The sequence below is a fragment of the Diabrotica virgifera genome, chromosome 5 (genome assembly GCF_917563875.1).
Source record: "Diabrotica virgifera virgifera chromosome 5, PGI_DIABVI_V3a".
Lineage (NCBI taxonomy): Eukaryota > Metazoa > Arthropoda > Insecta > Coleoptera > Chrysomelidae > Diabrotica > Diabrotica virgifera.
In genome coordinates, this window is record NC_065447.1 from 33,902,364 (window position 1) to 33,925,956 (window position 23,593).

At 33.6% G+C, this 23,593-nt stretch overlaps 3 protein-coding genes across 3 annotated transcripts; all 3 read left to right on the forward strand.

Moving 5' to 3' along the window:
• Positions 1-11,911: 11,911 nt before the first annotated feature.
• LOC126884986 (uncharacterized) lies at positions 11,912-17,175 on the forward strand. Its single transcript, XM_050651376.1, has 2 exons — positions 11,912-12,051; positions 15,795-17,175. The coding sequence occupies exon 2, from the start codon at positions 15,795-15,797 to the stop codon at positions 16,392-16,394; it is 600 nt and encodes a 199-aa protein (XP_050507333.1). The 5' UTR covers positions 11,912-12,051; the 3' UTR covers positions 16,395-17,175.
• On the forward strand, positions 12,061-15,780 carry LOC126885339 (uncharacterized). Its single transcript, XM_050651896.1, has 4 exons — positions 12,061-12,198; positions 12,664-13,654; positions 13,850-14,823; positions 14,902-15,780. Exons 1-4 carry the CDS (start codon positions 12,061-12,063, stop codon positions 15,778-15,780), a joined length of 2,982 nt encoding a protein of 993 aa, XP_050507853.1.
• A 4,350-nt stretch (positions 17,176-21,525) lies between the features above and the next one.
• Positions 21,526-22,305, forward strand: LOC126884987 (uncharacterized). Its single transcript, XM_050651377.1, has one exon. It carries the CDS (start codon positions 21,526-21,528, stop codon positions 22,303-22,305), a length of 780 nt encoding a protein of 259 aa, XP_050507334.1.
• The last annotated feature ends 1,288 nt before the right edge of the window (positions 22,306-23,593 follow it).

Here is a 23,593-nt window from a genome sequence, read left to right on the forward strand (position 1 = left end):
CGTTGTGTCAAAAACGATTCCTAGATATGTGTAATGGTCGCAGGGCATGATGATTTCATTATTTTCTAATGTGATGTTCGATAGTTCGGTACCTATTGGCAGGTATTTTGTTTTTTCTGTATTAATTTCTAGTCCCCACTTTCTATATTCTTCTTGTAATTTCCTTGCCATGTACTCTAAATCATCTTTATCGTTTGCTATAACAACCTGGTCATCAGCAAACTGCAATGTATATAAGCAAATCTCTCCAAGGTCTACGCCCATGCCTCTGCATTTTCGTTTCCACTCTTTCAATGCTTTTGCAACATATATTTTAAATAAGGTCGGTGATACACAACACCCCTGACGTAGACCTTTATTACCCAGGAAGCTTTGCGATAATCTGTTTCCAGTTTTTATTTGTGATGTTGACCCTTCATACAAACTTAAGGCTTTTATTAAGGTGACACTAATATTCGTCTGTCGTAATACGTTCCAGAGTTTGTTTACAGGAACTGTATCGTACGCCTTCTGCAAGTCAATAAACATGAGGTGGGTTTCTTGATTTGTGCTTAATTTTTTTTCTATTAGTTGTTTGAGGCAGAAGATATTATCAGTACAGCTTCTTCCTGTTCGAAAACCGGATTGTTCTTCTTCCTCTTGGTCTTTGTACTCCTTCTCAATGCGGTCTCAGAAGAAAAATACATACAAATATAGATACAAATAGATAGAAAATACATACAACTTAAAAAAAGATCAAAATCCATTGAGTTGATCCGGAGATACAGAAAATTGTATTACATAGTTTGAAATTGCTTTTTCGGTATTTTAACTCTGTGGATTTGTAGGAGGTTTCCCCTAGTAATCGTTTGAACTACATTTTTGAAAAATCGTAGAGGGTGCTGTGAAGGTACAATGTTTGTGCAAATTTTTTAAGAAAAAATACAAATACCATTCTTTAAAATGGCATTAATGAGATTTCTTAATAATTATAATAAAATTAGCTGCGAATTAAAAAAAACACATGGCTAACCTTGTCCCAAATGAACCCAGGCTAAATTTTTTTATTTGAAAATTCGTATTAAAATACTAGCTTTTCGAATATTTAAAAATATTATTTCTACGGACAATGTTTTTAAAGTTATTTTAAATGTTTATAGACTACAAAATTTTTAAAATTTGGCATTAGGATTTTTGACTACATTAATTTTTTTTTCTTTTTTTAATACATTTTGATACTATCACTCTTCTACATTTGGCATACTCAGAATTGCCCTATCTTCATTATTTTCTGTCTTATGTTATTGCAAAATAAAGGTCTCTGGGATAAACAAATACAATAACTTTTAATCTAATTAATTAATCGGTCTCAAATTTTGAGGGTTTGTTAAGTACACCAATACCCAACTTTGGATGAAATACTAAAGTTCTAAGGTATTTTTGGTAAAAGTTATTAACAAATAACGATTTTCACTTATTTTGCAGTTTATGTAGCAACAAATTAATTTTTTAACTTTCAAAAATCGGCATTTTGAAGATTTTTCAATGTTCTTAAAAATTAAATTTTTTAGTTTAATGTCAACTATTTAACTTTTAAGTGGAGTGCAAAAAATCGAAGAAATCTCGATTTTTGCACTAAATTGTTAATAATTAAAAAACGGATGCGAACTCTAGGCAGGAAGCAGGTAGGTTAGATACCTGGATCTTTGAGTGTCCCGAGAAAATCCTTATTTCTCTGGACTATAGTGTTACTTGAGCAGGCTCACTTTCACCTTCACCCATCTTAAGCGATTTATTTTGATGGTTTTGACGATATGTGCATCACCAAAAGGTCTGTAGGGTTCGAAATTATATCGCCTTCTCCACAGACTCTGTCCGTTAACTTCGCATTTATGATCTTCGATACTTCTCTTTCAAAGATTCGTAATATATGTGGAGTAGACACAAAAGATCTTTCAAGCCGCAGTGTGAAAAGATCTATGATACCAAACGGCTCTTTGAACATTAAACTCTATAATCTACAACTCAACATCTAGTCAATAATGGTGTTACATTGTCTGTTAGATTTTAGATAACCTTTAAGACATATTTCTTGAGAGCAATTCTTTTCAGAATAAATCTATAGTAGATGTAATTGCAGATACAGATATAGAGTATGTAAGGACATATTATACCCAATGTAGTTAAATTCTAGAATCATATTAGGGTATAAAAGATGAGGGTATAAAATTCATCCCTTCTAGAAACTTAGCTGTTGTTTTCAGACAATGAATTGCAATTGCAATTACATAGTACGTTTTGTCGTTTGGTTTTTATTTTCGCAGTTTCTTGCCAAACAAAATGTATCGTCTTCTTTGAGTTTAACAACATTAACTACAATGAATCTGGAAATTTGTAGTGACAATTTTTCGAAAATTTAGTAAATAGTCAGCAACGTATGTATGAAATGAATATTCTTCAAGTAACTATAGGCTCTATCAATTTTGTTAAACATACTTTTGTTAGCTTACATTATAAGGCAGTTGATGGAAAAATACAGGAGTAAAGAAACAAACGCTCATATGGTTTCCATTGATCTTGAGAAAGCATATGATAGAGTTCCTCGAGAGATTCTGTGGTGGGCACTCAAAAAGAAAGGAGTCCCTGGTGCATATGTAAAGATTGTGAGGGATATGTATGAGGGAGTAACGACTAGTGTGAGGCCAGGTGTGGGAGAGACTGATAAATTTCATGTGAAAGTAGGATTGCACCAAGGCTCGGTGCTTAGTCCGTATTTATTCTCATTAGTTTTGGACCAGATAACAGCGAAACTACAGGGTAACATTCCATGGTGCTTAATGTATGCTGATGATGTCGTGTTAGTAGGAAATACTGAAAGAGACTTAGAACAAAAACTGGAACAGTGGACACGAGCTCTGGACGAAAAAGGTTTAAAACTTAGTAGGACAAAGACAGAGTATTTGGAATGTTCATTTAAAGATGGAGTTACTACAAATAAAATGGTATCTTTGGATGGTGAACTGATTGTAAAAAGCAATAGTTCTAAGTACCTAGGATCGGTATTACAGAGTAATGGAGAAATAGATGGAGATGCATGCAGTAGAATTAGGGCGCGATGGATGAAGTGGAAGGAAGCGAGTGGTGTGTTGTGTGACAGAAAAGTTCGAATGAAGCTGAAAGGAAAATTCTATAAAACAGCCATAAGACCGGCTATTATGATGTATGGAACTGAATGTTGGGCAGTGAAAAAGAGGAACAACGAATGCATGTGGCGGAGATGGGAATGCTTAGATGGATGAGAAGAGTGACAAGAAAGGATAAAATTAAAAATGAGTATATTAGGGGAAGTCTAGGTGTGGCACCAATGGATGCCAAAATGAGAGAGCATAGGTTGAGATGGTTTGGTCATGTTCAATGTCGAGAGGTTAATTCATCCAATACGAAGAGTAGCTGAAGTGCAGATTCCTGGAAGGAGTAGGAGAGGAAGACCAAAGAAGACGTGGGGGGAGACGATTAGGCAGGATATGTTGGTAAAGGGGATTAATATTGATATGACCCAAGATAGAATTGTGTGGAGAAATAAAATTAGGGAAGCCGACCCCGCATAGGGATAAGGCAAAGAGAATGATGATGATGACTTTTGTTAGCTTACATGAAAGAAAATCATTAAAATTGATTGCTTAATTAAATTTTCGTTATGTTTTGTATAATAACTCTGAAGTTTAATCATTCCGAAACATTCTAGATCGCAGTCTGTTCATTATACTTATCTCTAGAAGCTAGCAACAAATTAAACAATGAAAACGTCAATAATGGTAGTTGTATCGAGCGGGGTACGTTTGACGATAACCCTCAGCACATAAAACGCGATAAGATAGAAAAGCCGTAGGACTTTTTCGAAAAACAATCCAATTAAAAAAGTTCCTTGATAAGTCAGGAGTCAACGCACTGTGTTGTGTGCATATAAAAACTCGTCTAAGTTTCTAATCACATACATGATTATGTGATAGGTATATAACCATGTTTACTGTAATACGCAGGACCGGAGAAAGGTACAATCCTATGAAACATAAATATTGTCTGAACGATTTATCACACGAAATGTTTAATTGGATTTATTCACATTATTGTAGGGATCATTACCATAGATACGCACACTAGAAATTAATATATTTATTAACCTACAACTCCAATTTGCATAAAAACTTAATAAACTTAAAATATTTAATAGTATCTAATCATCTAATTGCTTTTCTTGCCTTAATTATTTTTGTCTTTTTAATATGGAAAATAGGGGGAAAACCTACTCAGGTATTCAAACGGTAATATCTTGGATGATGTGTACAGCACTGTAATTGGTGTGAAAATTATGTACCTACATGATCTGTTCCAGGAAGAGGTCCTTCCTGCATAGGCGTAACCAGGGGGTGGTTTTGTACCATTTCGGTCCAATATTTTTTAATTTATGTACCATTTCGGTCTATTAGTGAGGTTTCGGTAAACTGCTTTCGGTCTAATGATTTCGGTCTAATTGTCTTGTACCGTCCATACCAAACTTAGAAAACTCTTAAATCACAACGTCTCTAGATATAATGCTAGATTTATGCAAACAGAAGAAAGAATACTGGAGATTTAAGTAGAAATGTCGAAAGTCAAATGGGATCTGATAGGCGTTAGTGAGTTAAACAACGAGGAAAAAGATTTAAAAAATCCCTTAACCCTAAAACGTAGTGGAAGATATACTTTAAAAATGATATAAATATAATATACTCAAACAAGTAACAATGCAGACTACGAAATAGAAGAACCCAAGATGAAATTACTTCAGTTCTAAATGATATAATACACAATATTCTAATACATATGTAGTGACCTCAACTCTAAAATGGGGAGAAGTGCAGATGAGACAGATCCATCACTGGGAAAATTTGGTTTGAAAAACAAGCACGAGCGTGGTGAAACTTTACTTAGTTTCCTGCTGGAAAAAAATATTGGGGACTTGCGAAACGGAATTCGCCAAGCTATTACATTCGTTACTCTAGTTTACATTTTACTCCGGACATTTGACGGATGAACATGAACATACCAATTACGAATATGGCATAACAAAAACAATTCATTAATGTAAAGGGACTTTTCGGCCACCCTAATCTATTCTATTAAACAAAAAGAGCGACCCAATAGACCTCGATAATTACTGACCCATAAGCTTTCCAAATAAATATTTTCAAAAAAGTATCCAAATCATATGAGGGGATCATTGTTTAAATAATTAAAAAGGGGTAATTTTTGCACAATATTTACTTTTTTAATTGCTGAGGTAATTTACATTTTAATGAAGGTCTTTAGGTTCTTTTCTACACAAAGCTGAAGGACAAATCTTTCACTTAAGACTTAATAAATTAAACTTGACCCCCTATTTATTTGAGTAATTATATATAAAATTTAAAAATCAAATTTGCAAAAAAATATTTTTTGCGTTTTAAATAAGCACCATAAATTTATTTTATTTAATAGGAGAAGTTGCGCTATGTTACCAGTATTAAGCAAAAAAAAAATTGTTTAGAAAATATTTAATAATTTATGAAATATTTAATTTGTTTATCAATTGTAAGTATATTTTCAATTGCAAAAACGCGGTAATTACCAAAAGAATATAAACCTGTTTAAAATCTCATTACTTTTATTTTTATGTATGATTTCGATAAATGTATTCATAAATTCAAATTTCAATTTAACTCCCCTCTAAAATGACATTTGAAAATTGTTCTAATTTGTTTATAATTTGTTTTTTAATAACGTCACGGGGATTAAACATTTTGAAATGCTGTTCCGATAATAGGGTTCCTGGGAATTTTTCACTAATTAACAAATTTTTTGTCGTTTTTTCTTCTTTTTTTTTCCTTTATAGTAAAAGATATAGTTTTGCTTATAGAGGGGGTTTCTAGGGCTTACAATACCGAGCCAAAATCTCAATACCGGTATTTGGTATTTAAAATTTCAAATACCGGGATCCCGGTATTAAAACCGGTATTATGAATAAAAAATATACACGTTATATTTATACTATCGTCAGTTGTTATATCGACTTGTTATTAAATAATATATGAAACCTATTAAATTTTGTTTTGAAATGAGTAGATGTTGTTTATAACATTACATAGAGAGTAGGAATAGATAGATATAAAAAATGTGCAAATAGAAAAACTATATATTTGCTATATAAATTTTGCACATAATAGGATAGTACTTTTACTTATGAAATTTGCTATTTATAAATTAATTTAACTTTAAAATATATTAATACAAAGATTAACTTACTCTGACAAATATTTTATATGGATTACTCTGTATTTAGACCGCTATATATTTTCAATTATTATTAATAATTCAGAAAATAAGTGAGCCTAATTTATGCACCACAATACACAAAAAAAAATGAAAAAATAGATCTGAAAATATAACAACAATTCTGATAAATAAATCTTACGGCTTATTTATAAAATAAAGTAGTTTAATTTTAAATATTCAAGAATTTTTATATAACTCATTTTATGTATTTGTATAGACGAGATTTAATAAGTTGGTTGTAGAAGCTGATATAACCCTTCGCCCTAAATTAACGACATTCACGCTTTTAGAAAGCGATATACTTGACGTGTATGTGTAATAAACGTGTTTAATATAGTTATTTATGAAACAGTTCGTGAAGTATGCTTTTTGCGAACGCACGCGATTTTTAGAGCACGAGCGACAACGGAGCGAGTGCTATAAATCGCAAAGTTCGCAAAAAGTACTTCACGCACAGTTTCATACAATATTTTATCTACGATAAACAAATAAAAAAAGCTGTAACTCTTCGTCACTATAATTCATTTCTATTCTACAATTTTTAGAACTTTGACATTTAAAAATTCTAACTACTTTCAAACCACAAAACTGTCAAAACTTTTGTTGTAATTCATTGTTCATATTGTCATCACCATGACAACGCGAAAGTTAAGGATTGTCACCATGACAACGCGAAGGTTAAAACAGTGCGAAAAAGTAAATCCCATTTAAAATACATCGTTACTTCACGCACACTTTAAATCCTTCACGCACTGCTATCTATAATGACAGTTTTCACAAACTAAAAACTTATACATAATATGACATAGAGTAGATAAAATATTTTTTACAATGATATTGGTTGTTTATCGTCAAAAAAAATTTCTTGTAATAGCAAAAAATATCTCAAAAAATAAGAAAGTTTATTATGCATCAATTCACTTTTTATAAATTAAGCTAATACCGAAATACCGGTATTTTTTTATAAATACCGGTATCGAATACCGGACAAAAATCGTCCGGGATCCCGGTATTCGGGATCCCGGAATCCCGGTATTGTAAGCCCTAGGGGTTTCATTAAGAATGTTTAATCTCTGAGTTGTCGATTCTAGACGTCAAAATATTAAGATTTAACCAAAATCACTTCAATAAAATATGGCTCCTTATTGAGTTACAGGGTGTTTTATTTAAAAATTTAAAAATTATTTTTGCTCAGTATTTTAAAACTATTCGACATATTCTTTTCATACTTGGTAGAAAGTGTAGGTACTATACACCCTATGAAATTATGTTAAATACAGGTTTCCGGCTATTACCAGAGGCGTACGACAGGCGGACAGGCGAAAGCAAATGGTTCTACGTCAACCCAAATTCTATGTCACTGGTGAAATCGCAATTTTAGCACAATTTTTAAATTCTCCAATACTGTCTATGTAAATAGCATCCTCTTTACTCGTAACGATAAAGTCATTAGTTTTCGAGATATTTGAAGTTAAACATGTAACGGCACAGTTATTTAGTTATTTTGATTAACATATTATTGTGCCGCTTAATTTTTAGTTTCAAATATCTCAAAAACTAATGATTTTATCGTTAAGAATGAATAATACACTCTTCAGTCTTAACGATAAAATCATTAGCTTTCGAGATATTTGAAATTAAAAATTAAGCGGCACAAAACCTTAATCAAAATAAAATAACTGTGCCGTTACATGTTTAACTGCAAATATCTCGAAAACTAATGACTTTATCGTTACAAGTGAAAAGTAAGGTATTTACATTGAGAGTATGGGAGAATCTAAACACTGCACTAAAATGGCAATTTCGCCAGTGGCGTAGAATTTGGGAAGGGTCAACCATTTGCTTGCTTTCCCCTGTCCGCCTGTTGTACGCCTCTGGTAATAGCCGGAAACCTGTATTTAACATAATTTCATAGGGTGTATAGTACCTACACTTTCTACCAAGTATGAAAAGGATATGTCGAATAGTTTTAAAATACTGAGCAAAAATAATTTTTAAATTTTTAAATAAAACACCCTGTAACTCAATGAGCCATATTTTATTGAAGTAATTTTGGTTAAATCTTAATATTTTGAGGTATAGAATCGACAACTCAGAGATTGGACATTCTTAATGAAACCCCATCTATAAGCAAAACTATATCTTTTACTATAAGGAAAAAAAAGGAAGAAGAAAAAACGAAAAAAAAATTGTTAATTAGTTAAAAATTCCCAGGAACCCGATTATCGGAACAGCATTTCAAAATGTTTAATCCCCGTGACGTTATTAACAAAACAAACAAAAAAAAAACAAAATGTCATTTTAGAGGGGAGTTAAATTGAAATTTGAATTTATCAATTCATTTATCGAAATCATACATACTAATAAAAGTATTGAGATTTTAAACAGGTTTATCTTCTTTTGGTAACAACCGCGTTTTTGCAATTGAAAATATAGTAACAATTGATAAACAAATTAAATATCTCATAAATTATTAAATATTTTTTAACCAATTTTTTTTGCTTAATACTGGTAACATAGCGCAACTTCTCCTATTAAATAAAATAAATTTATAGTGCTTATTTAAAACACAAAAAATTCTTTTTTGCAAATTTAATTTTTAAATTTTATATATAATTATTTAAATAAATTGGGGGTCAAATTTAATTTAGTAAGTCTTAGGTGAAAGATTTGTCCTTCACCTTTATAGAAAAAAAACCCTAAAGACCTTCATTAAAATGTAAATTACCTCAGCAGTTAAAAAATTAAAGTAGATGATCTAAACGGGTGTCACTACAGATATAGGGAATTCTGTGTGTTAGAGAGAGAGGTATGTGATGTCACAGCTGATATAGGAAAGTATGTGTGTTAGAGAGAGAAACATGGTATCTCTGCTGCTATTGGTCCGATTTAAACGTACGACGGCTCGTTGGAATGGGCGGGAGATAACGAATACAAAAAAACATGGCGGCATAGTGTCAAAAGGGCGCTTTCCGATGTGACGACGTCCGATGGGGCGCGTTCCGATGTGACGGCGTTCTAGCGCTGATCGATCGGTGCGCGATACCAGATGTGCGATCGGTACCTTAATTTTTCGCGGAACGCGAAGCAGATGCGCGGTCGGTACCTTAAGTTTTTCGCGGATCTCGTAGATACGAAGCGCGCGGTAATTTTGGAATTTAAATAAAACAACAACATAATGCAATTTTTTAAAAGAACTTAAAAGGAACACAGCGGCGCAGCGGTGCGCGATACCAGATGTGCGATCGGTACCTTAATTTTTCGCGGAACGCGAAGCAGATGCGCGGTCGGTACCTTAAGTTTTTCGCGGATCTCGTAGATACGAAGCGCGCGGCTGGTAATTTTGGAATTTAAATAAAATAAAAAAACATAATGCAATTTTTTATTAAAAGAACTAAAAAGGAACACAGCACGTCAACGCGTCACGTAAAAACGTCACATCAAAACGTCACGTAGGCTTGTGAAATGTCACGTGAAAACGTCACGTCAAAGCACGTCACGTAAAACGTCACGTCAAAGCACGTGAAAACGTCACGTCAAAGCACGTCACGTAAAACGTCACGTCAAAGCACGTCACGTAAAACGTCACGTCAAAGCACGTAAAAACGTCACGTCAAAACGTCACGTGGGCTCGTGAAATGTCGCGTAGGCCTTATTGTCACGGGGAGCTCGATCGCAAGACCTGATTGCCACAGCGCGACGTGAGGTAGTAACATCATGTCTTTGAATGAGTATAGACGTAAATTAGCAGAATTTAGAGAAAAACTGACACAGTTAAGAAGTCAGGTTTTATTTTATGAGGATAAAAATAAGGTTATAAAACAAATAGAGAACCTATCACTGGGAAGCAGCATAGACTGGACACCAAAGGAATTTAGTCAGCAGCTGCGACAAGAATATTCAAGTGCTGCGGACTACTTATTTAGGGAAACTCCAACAAGGCGAATTCATCCAATTACTATTAATGATGTTATCGACGCCGGCGCCAACAACGATGAACAAAGAAAACATGAAAAGTGAAATAGATAATGTTTTTGCAATGACTTGTGTAATATTAGCTTCAGTGTTTATTTTAATTATAAAGATTATATTTAAAATTGTTAAGAGAAAATTTGAATCATCATGTAATATAAGACTTGAACAATAAATAAGGCGTTTAAATAAAAAACCCATAACTCTAAAAAATATTTAGTTGAAAATAATGAAAATAAATGTTAGCAGATAATTTACATATCGCATAGGAAATAGCGGTTGAGGGTCTAATCGCATTACTATGCAATTTTCGTTATCATACCCACATTTTGTTATTGAGTTATATTTCTTATCATGTGCATAGAAAATGTTGGAATTTTTAAAACCAATGACAATGATAAAACTGAATATAATTTTGCACACGCACACTTTCTACAACACGTCATAAGGTGGGGCACGCAACCGTATAAATTTCAAAATCCACCTCAGGACGGTCTATTCCATAGTCTATTCCTTACTGTTAGTGTACTGTTGTGGTTCAACTAGTTTTGCAAGGTAAGTGTTCTCTTAATTATTTTTTGTTAAATATTTTTTATTTTTCTTGTTTGATTTTGAATAAAACTTAATGTTTTCTGCTCTGCTATTTATAAAATCTCTTCATTCCAGCTGAGATTTATTATTTCGACATTAAATAATTATCTAATTGTCGACATTTTGAATGACATTTATTTTTTATTTTCTCGTAATTATTCGTTGTTAAAATCTTTTCGGTTTTTCAAGTTTTTGGTTAGCTATTTATATATTATTTTAGCACCTGATTGTCTACAAGACCTCATGTCAGCATGACAATTATTTTTTATTTTCTCGTAATTATTCTTTGTTAAATCTGTTCGGTTTTTTCAAGTTTTTGGTCAGCTATTTATAAAATTCCTTCATTTCAGATGAGATTTATTATTTTAGCACCTGATTGTCTACAAAAAAGACATGCTAGCATGACAATTATTTTTTTATTTTCTCGTAATTATTCGTTGTTAAATCTGTTCGGTTTTTTGGTTAGCTATTTATAAAATTCCTTTATTCCAGATGAGATTTATTATTTTAGCACCTGATTGTCTACAAGAACTCATGCCAGCATGGCAATTATTCTTTTTTATTTTCTCGTAATTATTCTTTGTTAAATCTGTTCTGTTTTTCTTTGATTTTTTTAATTAATGTTTTCTACTCTGCTATTTATCCCTTTATTCCAGATGATAGTTATTATTTCGACATCTGATTGTCTACAAACAAAAAAGACTTAATGTTAGCATGCTGAATGTCAATTATTCGTCATTCTTCGTAATTATTCTTTGTTAAATCTTTTCGTGTTTTGATTTTGAATACAACTCAATGTTTTTTGCTTGGTTATTTATATCACTCCTTCATTTCAGATGGATTTATCAAAAATTAATGCCTCATCTGTCGTAGCGAGGAAACCCGTGAAGAAACTCAAAGAATTACCGATCGACATTCCAGTACCCATTACGGGAGCCAAAATTGTGAAGACAAAGTTTGGGCAAGCTGTTCTGTTAGATTTGGGGGAAGAGGTGGTGTTTCTACCGCCTAGAGTCACAGATACCTACAGCCCCGTCATTGAGGAGTTTTCGAGCGGGAAGTATTCGATAGTTTATCACGGCCTGGTGGACTGCGGCCAACAGTACCAGCCCATGACATCATTTAAAATTATCTAAGCGAAAATACTGAAAGAGAGAGGTAAGCAATATGGATATTGTTAAACAATGTAAAAATTTACTGTTATTCATCAAAAGAATCAGAAAGATAGTTTTTGATAAATTCACAGCTAAAGACAAAGAAATTTGGGTGAAACGCTTAACGAAACAAATCAAAACTTGTAATAAAGTAATAAAAAAACGCACTTTGCCTATAGGTACAATTAGAAAACTGCAAACGCATGTAGGACATTTTAAACATTTTAAACAGATTATTTTCAATAGACATGTCGGTATGGGGCTAGACAACAAACTAAAACATAGAGTTAAATGGGAAAATGTAGTTTCCGCGTTTAAAAGTCGAATTAAAACTGGAGTTATAGTTAATTTATGGCATAAGGACTTAGCACATTTCCTAAATGATTGTTATATTATTTTTAAAAATAAAATCAGAAAAATTTTAAAAGCAGATAAAGTTGTTAAAGTTAATGTTTGTTTTTGTGGAGAATTTATTAAAAAATCGGGGGAGGAGGAAATTGTAAATTTTAAATATTTTAATACAAAAAATGCTGTACTAGACGTATCTACCGATACAGAGCGGTGGTTTTTTGAGAATGTTAAAGATAAAATAAATCTTAAATTATCCGAGTTTCAGGAAAGGGACTCCGGTTTTGCATTAAATAGAATTGTATCTTTAGAAGTAAATATTAATCGATATGAAATTGGAAATGGTTCCTCGTATATTAAACTTCCTGAGAGTATTCAAAAAAAGCGTGCTTGTATTAATGTAAAAAATTCTGATCAAGCATGTTTTTATTGGGCAATAGTTAGTGCCCTCTATCCAGCTAAAGCACATAAAGAACTCCCATCCTCATACCCATGGTACAGTACAGTACTAAAAACAGAAGACCTAGAGGCACCAATGCCGTTACATCAAATTTCAAAATTTGAAAAATTAAATAATATATCAGTCAATGTATTTGCTTTAGAATTAATAGAAAATAATGAAAAGTCATTTTTCACAGTATATCCAGCTAGATTAACTAAAACAGTCGTTGCCAAACATGTAAATCTTCTTTTAATTCAGAATCACTATTTTCCTAAATTAAACGATTATGAAGCACCTCCAGTGGATAATGATAATTCAGAAATTAAGTACCACTACTGCCACATTACGGATATGTCTAAATTAGTTGCTGGTCAATTAAATAAAAGAAAGGCCAAATTATTTCTTTGCAATAGATGCTTAAATTATTTTTCAACTGAAGGGAAATTGTCGGAACATGAAAAAATGTGTGCAGATATGAATAATTGTAAAATGTCTTTTCCTAAATATGATGCTGTTAGTTTTAAAAATTATACTTATAAACAAACAACGCCATTTGTCATATATGCAGATTTTGAGTGCATGTTAGAAAAAGTTACAGACCTCCAAACATCCTGTTGTACTAAAAAATATCAAAAACATATTCCGTATAGTGCTGGATACTATGTAAAATGTAGCTATGATGAAAAGTTGTCTTTTTTTAAGAGTTATAGAGGCATTGACTGCATGGAGTGGTTTGCTAATGAATTACCAAATTTAGCTCAAAGTATTCATTCGAAAATTAAGAAAATTATACCAATGCAGGAAAACCCGAGTACCAGTAAAGCCACAAGGTGTCACATATGCGAAAAATGTTTTTCTCCTACAGATATCATTGTTAAAGACCACGACCATTTTACGGGGGAGTTCAGAAATTTCGCCCACCAAGCCTGTAATTTAAATTTCAAAAAATTGTTTGTCGTCCCAGTTATTTTTCACAATATGAGTGGCTACGACAGTCATTTTATAATTTCAGAGTTAAGCAAAAAAGGAGATATTAGTCTACTTCCAGTCAATAAAGAAAAATACATTTCATTTACACTTAACGATGCTGTTACTAATATAAAATTTCGATTTATTGATTCATTAAGATTTTTAGGAGCCTCTTTAGATGAATTGGTCTCAACATTAAATAAAAATGACTTTAAAATTTGCAAGCGAGAATTTAGCAGGTTAAGTGACGATGAATTTAAATTAATAACTAAAAAAGGGGTATTTTGCTATGATTTTATTGATTCTTGGGAAAAATTAAACATTACCGATTTACCTCCAATAGAGGCATTTTATAATAAGCTAAACGATACGAATCTTACAGATGAGAAGTATGCTCATGCTAAAATAGTTTGGGATACCTTTAACATTGAAAATTTAGGTCAATATTCAGATTTGTACTTAAAAACCGATATTGTGCTTTTAGCAGATGTTTTTGAAACTTTCCGCAAAAAATGTTTTATAACTTATGGGTTAGATCCAGCCTGGTACTACACAATGCCCGGTTATTCTTGGGATTGTATGTTGAAATACGTGGGGTGTAACCTAGAGTTATTGCGTGACGTTGACATGATACTATTTATGGAGAAAGCAATTCGTGGAGGAATTTCAGTATGTAGCGGTAGAATGTCGGAGGCCAATAATAAGTACATGTCTAATTATGACCCCGCACAGCCCTCAAAATACTTAATGTATTTTGATGTCAATAATTTATATGGGTGGGCTATGGGAGAACCCTTACCCTACGGAGGGTTCGAATGGATGGATGCCAAAGACATTGATGTTATGTCTGTACCTGATGACTCTCCCGTAGGGTACATGTTACAAGTTGACTTGGACTATCCTCGCCAATTACATGATCTGCACTCAGATTTTCCATTCGCTGCCGAACACCGCAAAGCTTTGGGTTCAAATCATACTAAACTAATGACAACACTTTATAATAAAAAAGAATATATCGTTCATTATAGAAATTTAAAACAAATGCTGGCTAATGGGTTAGTTTTAAAAAAGATTCATAAAATTTTGAAATTTAAGCAGTCTGCGTGGCTGCGACCCTACATAGAATTAAATACTCGACTTAGAGCTGCAGCTACGAACGATTTTGGAAGAAATTTATACAAATTGGCCAATAATAGTGTATTTGGAAAGACTATGGAGAATATAAGGAAACATAGAATAGTAAAACTAGTCAGATCATGGAATGGGCGATATGGTGCTAAAAATTTAATTTCTAGTGCCAGGTTTCATAGCAGAAAGATATTTAATGAAAATTTAGTAGCTATAGAACTGATTAAATCAGATCTAGTTTTTAATAAACCCTTATACATTGGCATGACTGTTTTAGATATATCAAAATTATGTATGTACCAATTTCATTACGACTATATGCTTCCAAAATTGGGCGCAGATAAATGTAATTTAATGTATATGGATACCGATAGCTTTATTTATGAACTGTACTGTCATGATGCATATGAGGAAGTAATAAAACAAGATCTATCAAAATTTGATACATCCGATTACGCTGTAGATAATATCTATAATATTCCTCGCGTAAATAAAAAAGTTTTAGGAGTAATGAAAGATGAAAATAAAGGAGAAATTATGACAAAATTTGTGGGATTACGATCAAAAATGTATACTTTTAAAGTTCAATCTGGTCGAATCACTAAAAAAGCAAAAGGGACTAAATATAATATAGTAAAAAATGTTATAAAATTCGATGATTATGTAAACTGTTTAAATGATTTTAAGGAACAAACTGCTACTCAACGCTCCATTCGGTCATATAGCCATAACGTCTATAGTATAGAACAAACAAAAATTGCGCTAAGTCCTTATGACGATAAAAGATATTTAATTCCAAATAGTTTTAGAACCCTACCATTGGGACATTACAGTATTTTAGAATAGATTTTTTTTTGTAGATGAATGTTCCATCATTGACCGACCTGTCTATCAAAAAAATCTGTGAAACAACAGTATCAGCATCATATTTCATCGAGCAGTCCCCCTTGCCGTGGACATTAACAAAAATAATATTAAAAAAATTTCCTTTATATAAATGGGAAACGATGATAAGCAGTGCTAAAAATGATCCTATTCCTTCATATAAAGGAATAGAATTTATTGCTTGCTCTAAACACATACCGTCACATTTAAGAAATGTCGTATTAGGAAAGTCAGATTGGGGGAGTATATTTGAAGATGAACACTCCAGTTATTGTGTATGGGCTAATGGATATTATCTTAAGCAGCATCGCCTAAACGTATGTAAATCATGTTTTTTTGCATTCAAAAATGCTCATGAGACCTTAAATAAATTTTTACTGGTGCGTTACGACCATACTCACGAAGTTTATGATGCTGATGATATCGTTGAATGCGTATATCAGCAACCATATTATTGGTGCAATAGTTGCTTTACTCAAGTTTTATTCGATTTAAAAGATTACGAGTCTTGCGTTAATGCATTACATGAAATGCCTAGAAATAACAGGTTTGATGATTCTGAACCAGAAGTCTGAAGTAGGCAGTAATATTGATTCTTTTTTAAGGAACAAACTGCTACTCAACACTCCATTCGGTCATATAGCCATAACGTCTATAGTATAGAACAAACAAAAATTGCGCTAAGTCCTTATGACGATAAAAGATATTTAATTCCAAATAGTTTTAGAACCCTACCATTGGGACATTACAGTATTTTAGAATAGATTTTTATTGCAGAAGAACGTTGAAATGTCTCACAGATGTGTTACACCAGACCTATGGACTCCCGCTAATCTGCAACAAATAGCAGCCAATAAAATTTATTGGGATGTAGTTGATGCTAATACAAAGACATTTACGCTTCCAAGTGGAGAGCAACATCCTCTCCCTCAAGATGTGATTGGTATTGAACGATGGTACAGCAAGCAAGGATGTACCGCGAATTTTAAGATTCCCAAGCAAATACGATTCAGTTTAAACGTAAATTGTATAAGAGAATTAAAACTACAAATTGTGAAGAACTGTGAAAAAGTGATGTCATGCGGGTGTCGAAGATGCGGGGCTCCCTATGGATTCCCCCCAATTTACAAAAAATAGCGAATACAATCCTAAGTAAATTGTCTAAGAGAATTAAAACTACAAATTGCAAATATTTAAAAATTGATTTTTGAGACGAATTATGTTCATAAGCTACTATCTCTCTTTTGTACTAAACGCATAACAATATCCACTTGCTATCTCTCTCTTTCTTGTATATATATTGTAAAATAGTGTGTAATATATATATTATGGTAAAATAAAAACTCTAAATTGGTATTTTTTTTTTATTTATTCAAATCATTAATTACCCTAATTTTATAAAAATAAATGAACTCCCTAAGAGCATTGTTTGTCATATCATCTGACATTATAGAACAAAAAGCATACAATATTTGCAAGGGGTTTAAACTATCTGCAGCATTTTTACAAAAATCTAAAACATTATAATAATATTCACAAAAGTTCAAATTTTCTAACAACTGCATACGAGGCGATAGCACACTAGTGTTAAGTTCAACAATTTGCTTCACTTCTTCTTCATCCATATAGTACTCCACACCATGCTTCTTAACAATAATGAATTTACAATCATCGTAAACTATCGGGGTAACAGTGCAGTATTCTTCGCATGGAAAAGTTGGGTGCATGAGGCCATCAGTTGATTGGAAAAAATCAATTAGTTGTTGTGTAATGATTGAAATAAAGGAATACCATTCGTATGCGCTGAGTGATATTCTGGTTGGTTTATATTGCTGAGATAAAATCACTGCAGGCGAAAATGATCTTGCAGGGCTTATACCACATTGTACTTCATAGCCCGATAACGTGTATTTTGTTGCAAGCAGGTAGAAAACTTCTGATTTGGCGGCAGCCTCATAATTTTCCAAAGCTCTATCTAATTCTTGATTATAGTCTTCGTTGCTAGGCATATCGATGCTAAATTCACAACCACCTGAGGAATACCCACTATCTTGAGAGCCACCTGAAGAATACCCACTATCTTGAGAGCTCATGTTCACTTGTACTGACATTGATACTGAAGCATGAGTTCTTTTATATTCCCCTACTCCTTGTGGTAAAAACAACCTCTTTGCAAAAAATGTATTGCTACGCGGCGGATTAAAAGATAGATCCTCCTAAACTACGTCATTAACGTTAATCCAGCTGTTATGTTTGCTGTCCATACCGAGCCATTTCACATACATCTTATTGCCTTTTCGTCTAAGTACTTTTTCAACCAAGTAAATGTCAGGGTTTAATGTTTTCTGTAATTCTTCTTCGTAAAACCCCCCGCTAATCGGTATACCTTGCATGTCTTCAAGCAAATACGTTATAGGATTTGTTATCTTAACTTTTACAATTTTAAATAATTCCGTCGTCCAATTGGGCGTGTAGGCCTTTTCAAATAAATGTTTTGTCTTTGAGACACGCACAATGTCACCAATTTTATATTTTCTTGGACCAGCAATTTTTAAATGACTATAACTCTTGTTTAAAATAGCTTTTTCGTTGGATTTGTTGACCTGAGATGGTGTGTATCCCGTTTTACTGTGCCTTGTATTGTTGTATTCCTCGGTAATTACAGGTAGAGCTTCTAACCATTTGTATGATCCATGTAAACTGAAATACTTGTACAACTTTGCTTTTAACGTTCTAATGACTCTTTCACAAATGGCGGCTTTTTTAATCGTGTAGGTGCTGTAATGATTAATTTCGTGTTTTTTCATTAAATTTTGAAATTTTCTGTTATAAAATTCTGTTCCCTGATCGGATTGGAGGTTCTTCGGAAGTCGTCGAGTATGGGCGAGAATATCCGAAAATGCTTGAGTAATTTCCTCGCCAGTCTTGGTCTTTAGAGGGCGTGTCCAAACATATTTTGAAAAACAATCAATTACGACTAGTATTAGTTTAAAATTTTTATTTTGGTGTGCGTAAGGACGCATTTCGGCCAAATCCATTTGCCACAAGTCATCGATTCCTTTGATTATTGTTCGTCGACGAGGATAGATTTTTCGTGCTGGTTTATGCAATTCGTTCACCACCTGTTCCTTTTCTGTAGACATTTTCTTATTAACGACCAGCATCTACATCTACAACATGTGTGCGCAATAGATCAATATTACGTACTATATCCTGTAATGTTTGCTCCACTTGTTTTAACCTCTGTTCCATCTTCATATCGTGCATCGTATGGTTTGCAAGTGTTTCTGCAGCTTCTTTTATGCTTTTATCCGCATCCTTTTTTAGTGTATTCACATCATCTTTGATTATTTTTTTCAATTTTTGCTCGAGAAGTGGAACTGTGGTTTTATGAAGCTCTTCTCTTACTTGATTTAGTTCGATCGCTAAATGTGGAACTGTGGTTTTATGAATTTCTTTTTGTACTTCGTTTAGTCCGACGGCTAAATCCTGTATATCATTAGTTTTTTGTTGCAACAACTTATTTATATTGTTCTCCGTATCCTTTTTTAGTGTATTCATAGCATCTGCGATTATTTTTTGTAGCTTTTGCTCGAGCAGTGGAACTTCTTTTCTTACTTCGTTTAGTCCGATTGTTAAATCTTTTATATTAATGGATTTTTGATCTAATATCGCATCATGGGCTTTAATTATTGGAAAGTATACGCTACGCATCTCATTTATTAGATTATCAACGTATTTTTTCGTTGCAGCATCACTATATTCTGATGGGTCCTTAACATTACAAATTTTCACATTTTCGGCATTAATGTTTCCGGCAGGAGTATGTGGAAATGTAACTCGTACTGCCTTTTGGGTGATACTGTTACGAGAGTGATGACCGAATTTGTCGACACTCATATTGGAAATGATGCCATCATTCTCAGTTACTCTATTATATTGGCTTCTTTTAGTTCATTGATGATAGCCACGATTTCGTTGTCGTGAGATGTGTTGCCGGCGTCTTTCGAAGCCACCAAGAGTTTAAGACGATCAACTAACTCATTGACGTCATCCCAATAAATATACTCTAAGGGTGCAGCGTTGTATGTTAAACGAGAGTCATCCAACCCCGTTCCTTTGACCGTAGATGAAGATGCTGACCGAGCTGTTTTCGTTCTGTGGTCGAGTTCTTTTTGTGATCGAGTTGCATGCTTTTTCATTGTTGCATCAGATGGTTTGAATAGAGGTTTAATAATAGAATGATATTTTTCTCCGCTGGAACCTTTAAGGCGTCCTAAGGTATCCAGATGAATCTCTGTGTTAATCAGCAGTGTTTTATACTTTTGTAAATCCTCATCATTATACTGTTCTGGGTTTGGGTTGGCATAAAATAAAAGGTGATATAGGCCTGGCGTACCACTTAACCTACGTTCTTCAAAATCCCGTTCTCGAATTATTACTATGTCTCCATTGTCTTTGTCAAAGTTTATTCGACGTTTTCCCAATATCCAGCCACTAATACTATCGTAAAATGGACCATAGTTTTTATCGATTTTATCGTCTTTTATCAAATATTCTTTTATGTACTTGTGACTTATTGGAGGATAGTGGTCGATATATTCGTCTGTGGCGTCCATCGGAATCTCGTTAGAACCGGAGATTGGCTCTTGAATGTTTTCATCAGATGCCTCGGGTGCATCAAGAAATACATCCTCATCCTCCTCCTTTTTCACCTCTTCTTTTTTAACATGTCCAAACTTGTTAGTGATAGTATGATGTAACGTTTTTGATGATTGAGCAATATCCTTGAGAGGCTTCGAGATTGGTTTAAAAAGTTTATTTAGTGACTCATCTTGATCTGTTCTACCTAACTTCAATGCCAAATATTTTTTGCGAATTGATCTAGCCAATTCGGTAACTTTCTTCTTGCGAAGGGCAATGGCGACCGTATCATCTGGCATTTTGCTGGCGACTAAACAAACACCTTACAATTTTATATATTTATCAAATCCTTTGCGATATCGTCCATTGTTGAGAGCAAAATCTTTCATAATTACCACAGTACCATACCTATCTCTCCAACATTCTGAACACATTTTTTTAAATTCATCAAATGACATGTCTGGCGATACGTGTTCATCAAATATATGTTTCAAATTTATCTCGTCTTGCTTGAACAGCACAATCATGTTACAATTGTCTCTTATTAGCTGCTTAGGTATTTTTGAATATGTTTGGCATAAGTAAGCCGCATCGATATCTTTATGTCTGCACATGGAATAATACTCACGAATCTTGTGTTGGCCATCACATGCGACATCGTCAAATAAAAACACAGAGTTTGGTTGAGCTTTGTTGGGATCAATAATTTCTTCATTGTCTTTAAATGGAAAATACCCTACACCTTTGACTTGCGCTAATGCATCTCGCAATAGTTGGTATTTCGGTTGAAAGAGGGATTTTGAATAAACATAGACATTTTTAAACTTGACGCCATTTGGACTAAATAAAAGTGATAGCATGGCGTTAGTTTTTCCACATCCACTTGGACCACAAATAATGGCTCTGAATGAGTTTGGTAATAATTTTCCATGTTTACTGTTGGTTGCTTTCTGTACAATATCTAGATTATCAATTGGTAACGTCTGCTCTTGTTGAATGACTCTCATCGTGTGTTAAACATAGTAAAAATATGAACAATATATTACCAATGTCACCAAATGCATGACCATCAGTCCAATGTTGGTGTTCAAAGGGGAAGGTCTTTTGAACTCTCTAATTAATAAACTTCCAGTTGAGCTTCATATTCCTGGTTATCAGTATTGTGGACCTGGAACAAAACTAAAAAAACGTCTTGCACGCGGAGATCCGGGAATTAATCCTTTAGACGCAGCTTGTAAACAACACGATATCGCTTATTCGCATCATACATCTCTCGAAGAACGTCACAAGGCCGATAAAGAATTGGAAGATAGGGCTTGGGAGCGATTCAAGTCTAAGGACGCTAGCTTTGGCGAAAAAAGTGCTGCTTTACTTGTAACCGGTGGAATGAAAACGAAAAGAAAGTTGGGAATGGGATGTCCTCGTCGTCGTGGAAGAAAGGGACGTTATTCTTTCAATCGGGATGTGGTACCTAAAATTGCAAAGTCCATGAAGAGAGGAGCATCGTTAAGAGATACTGCTTTGACAGCTGTACGAATAGCAAAATCGGTAATTAAAAAACTTGGTGGACGAAAAACAGTTGATCTTCCACGAGTGTTGCCACTAAAATCTGGAGGTTTCCTACCCCTCATACCCCTATTTGCAGGTCTTTCTGCATTGGGGGCTTTAGCCGGTGGTGCAGCAGGGGTGGCGAAGACTGTGGTTGACGCAAAGAACGCCCAAAAGAAATTGGAAGAGGATATGCGCCATAATAAGGCGATGGAACACATCGGCTCAGGTCTGTACTTGCGTAAGAAACCAAGAGGCGGATTCGGTTTGTATCTGAAAAAAAACTTCCAATAAAGCTACCCAATCGTCCGCTGTACGACTTAGAGATTGCGCATTACGCGAAAACACTTAAAATCCCACATTTTCGAGGTGTTTTCATGAATGACACTCTGCCTAGACACGGTCCTCGAAAACGTGAATGCGCAATAGTTAATCTAGATGCATCATCACACAGCGGAACACATTGGGTAGCATATAGAAAGATAAACAACGACGTAGAGTATTTCGATTCATTTGGTAATTTGAAGCCGACCAAAGAACTTGTTAAATATCTAGGTACACATACAAAAATTTTCTATAATAACCATCAGTATCAAACCTACAATCAAATCATTTGTGGACATTTATGCCTAAAGTTTTTATATAATGGAGCATATTAAAGGCATGGAACTGCTTCTGGACCATATGTTTCACAAAAAACGTTTTGAAGGATTCAGTGAAGAAGAACTAAAATTAATACCGCTAGATTATATTATACGAACTGTAGAACCTATAGAATTGTTATATATATGGCATAAATTGCCTGGGGAATATCGACAAGAATTTAACCTGCAGATACTACTTCCCTGCTTCGTGCATTACAACAGACCTGATTGGAGGACTCATTGTGATGGCCCACCCGGTTCTCAAGCATCTTGTCATTTATGTAAACTTGCTTTAGAACAAATAAAAAAAATGTGAATAAATTTGTTTTTTTACTGTATATAAACCTATTAATCTCTTGACCTGAATCAGTCATCATGTCGCAGTTGTTGAGAGTAAACAGCACGAATAACATATTCTCGTTTCAACCTCCCACACCGATCGTATTAGATCCGAAAAAAGATTACGAAATAGCTCTTCGATTTTTCCATTCTTACAACAGTATACCAAACATCGAAAATTGCAAGTTTTATTACTACGATGTCAATAACCGAGTGCAACATTTTGATTTCCCCGATGGATGTTATGAAATTATCGATATTGAGGAATACATACAAAAGAAATTGGGGGCTGCCAATACATCTAAACCTGACATGATATTTAGTCTAAAACCTAACCACAATACGTTGCAGTGCGAAATCTTCAGTCAATTTAAAATTTCATTTCAACCAAATGACAGTCTTGGTACAATATTAGGGTTTTCTCCCGTAATACTAAATCCTAGACAGACACATTCTTCAGATCTACCTGTTAGGATTATTAAAGTATCTAGCATACGCTTTGAATGCAACATTAGTACCGGAGCCTTTGACGGTAACAGACCTGCTCACACGCTCTACGAATTTGTCATACAATCAAATCCTGGGTACGCAATTGACGA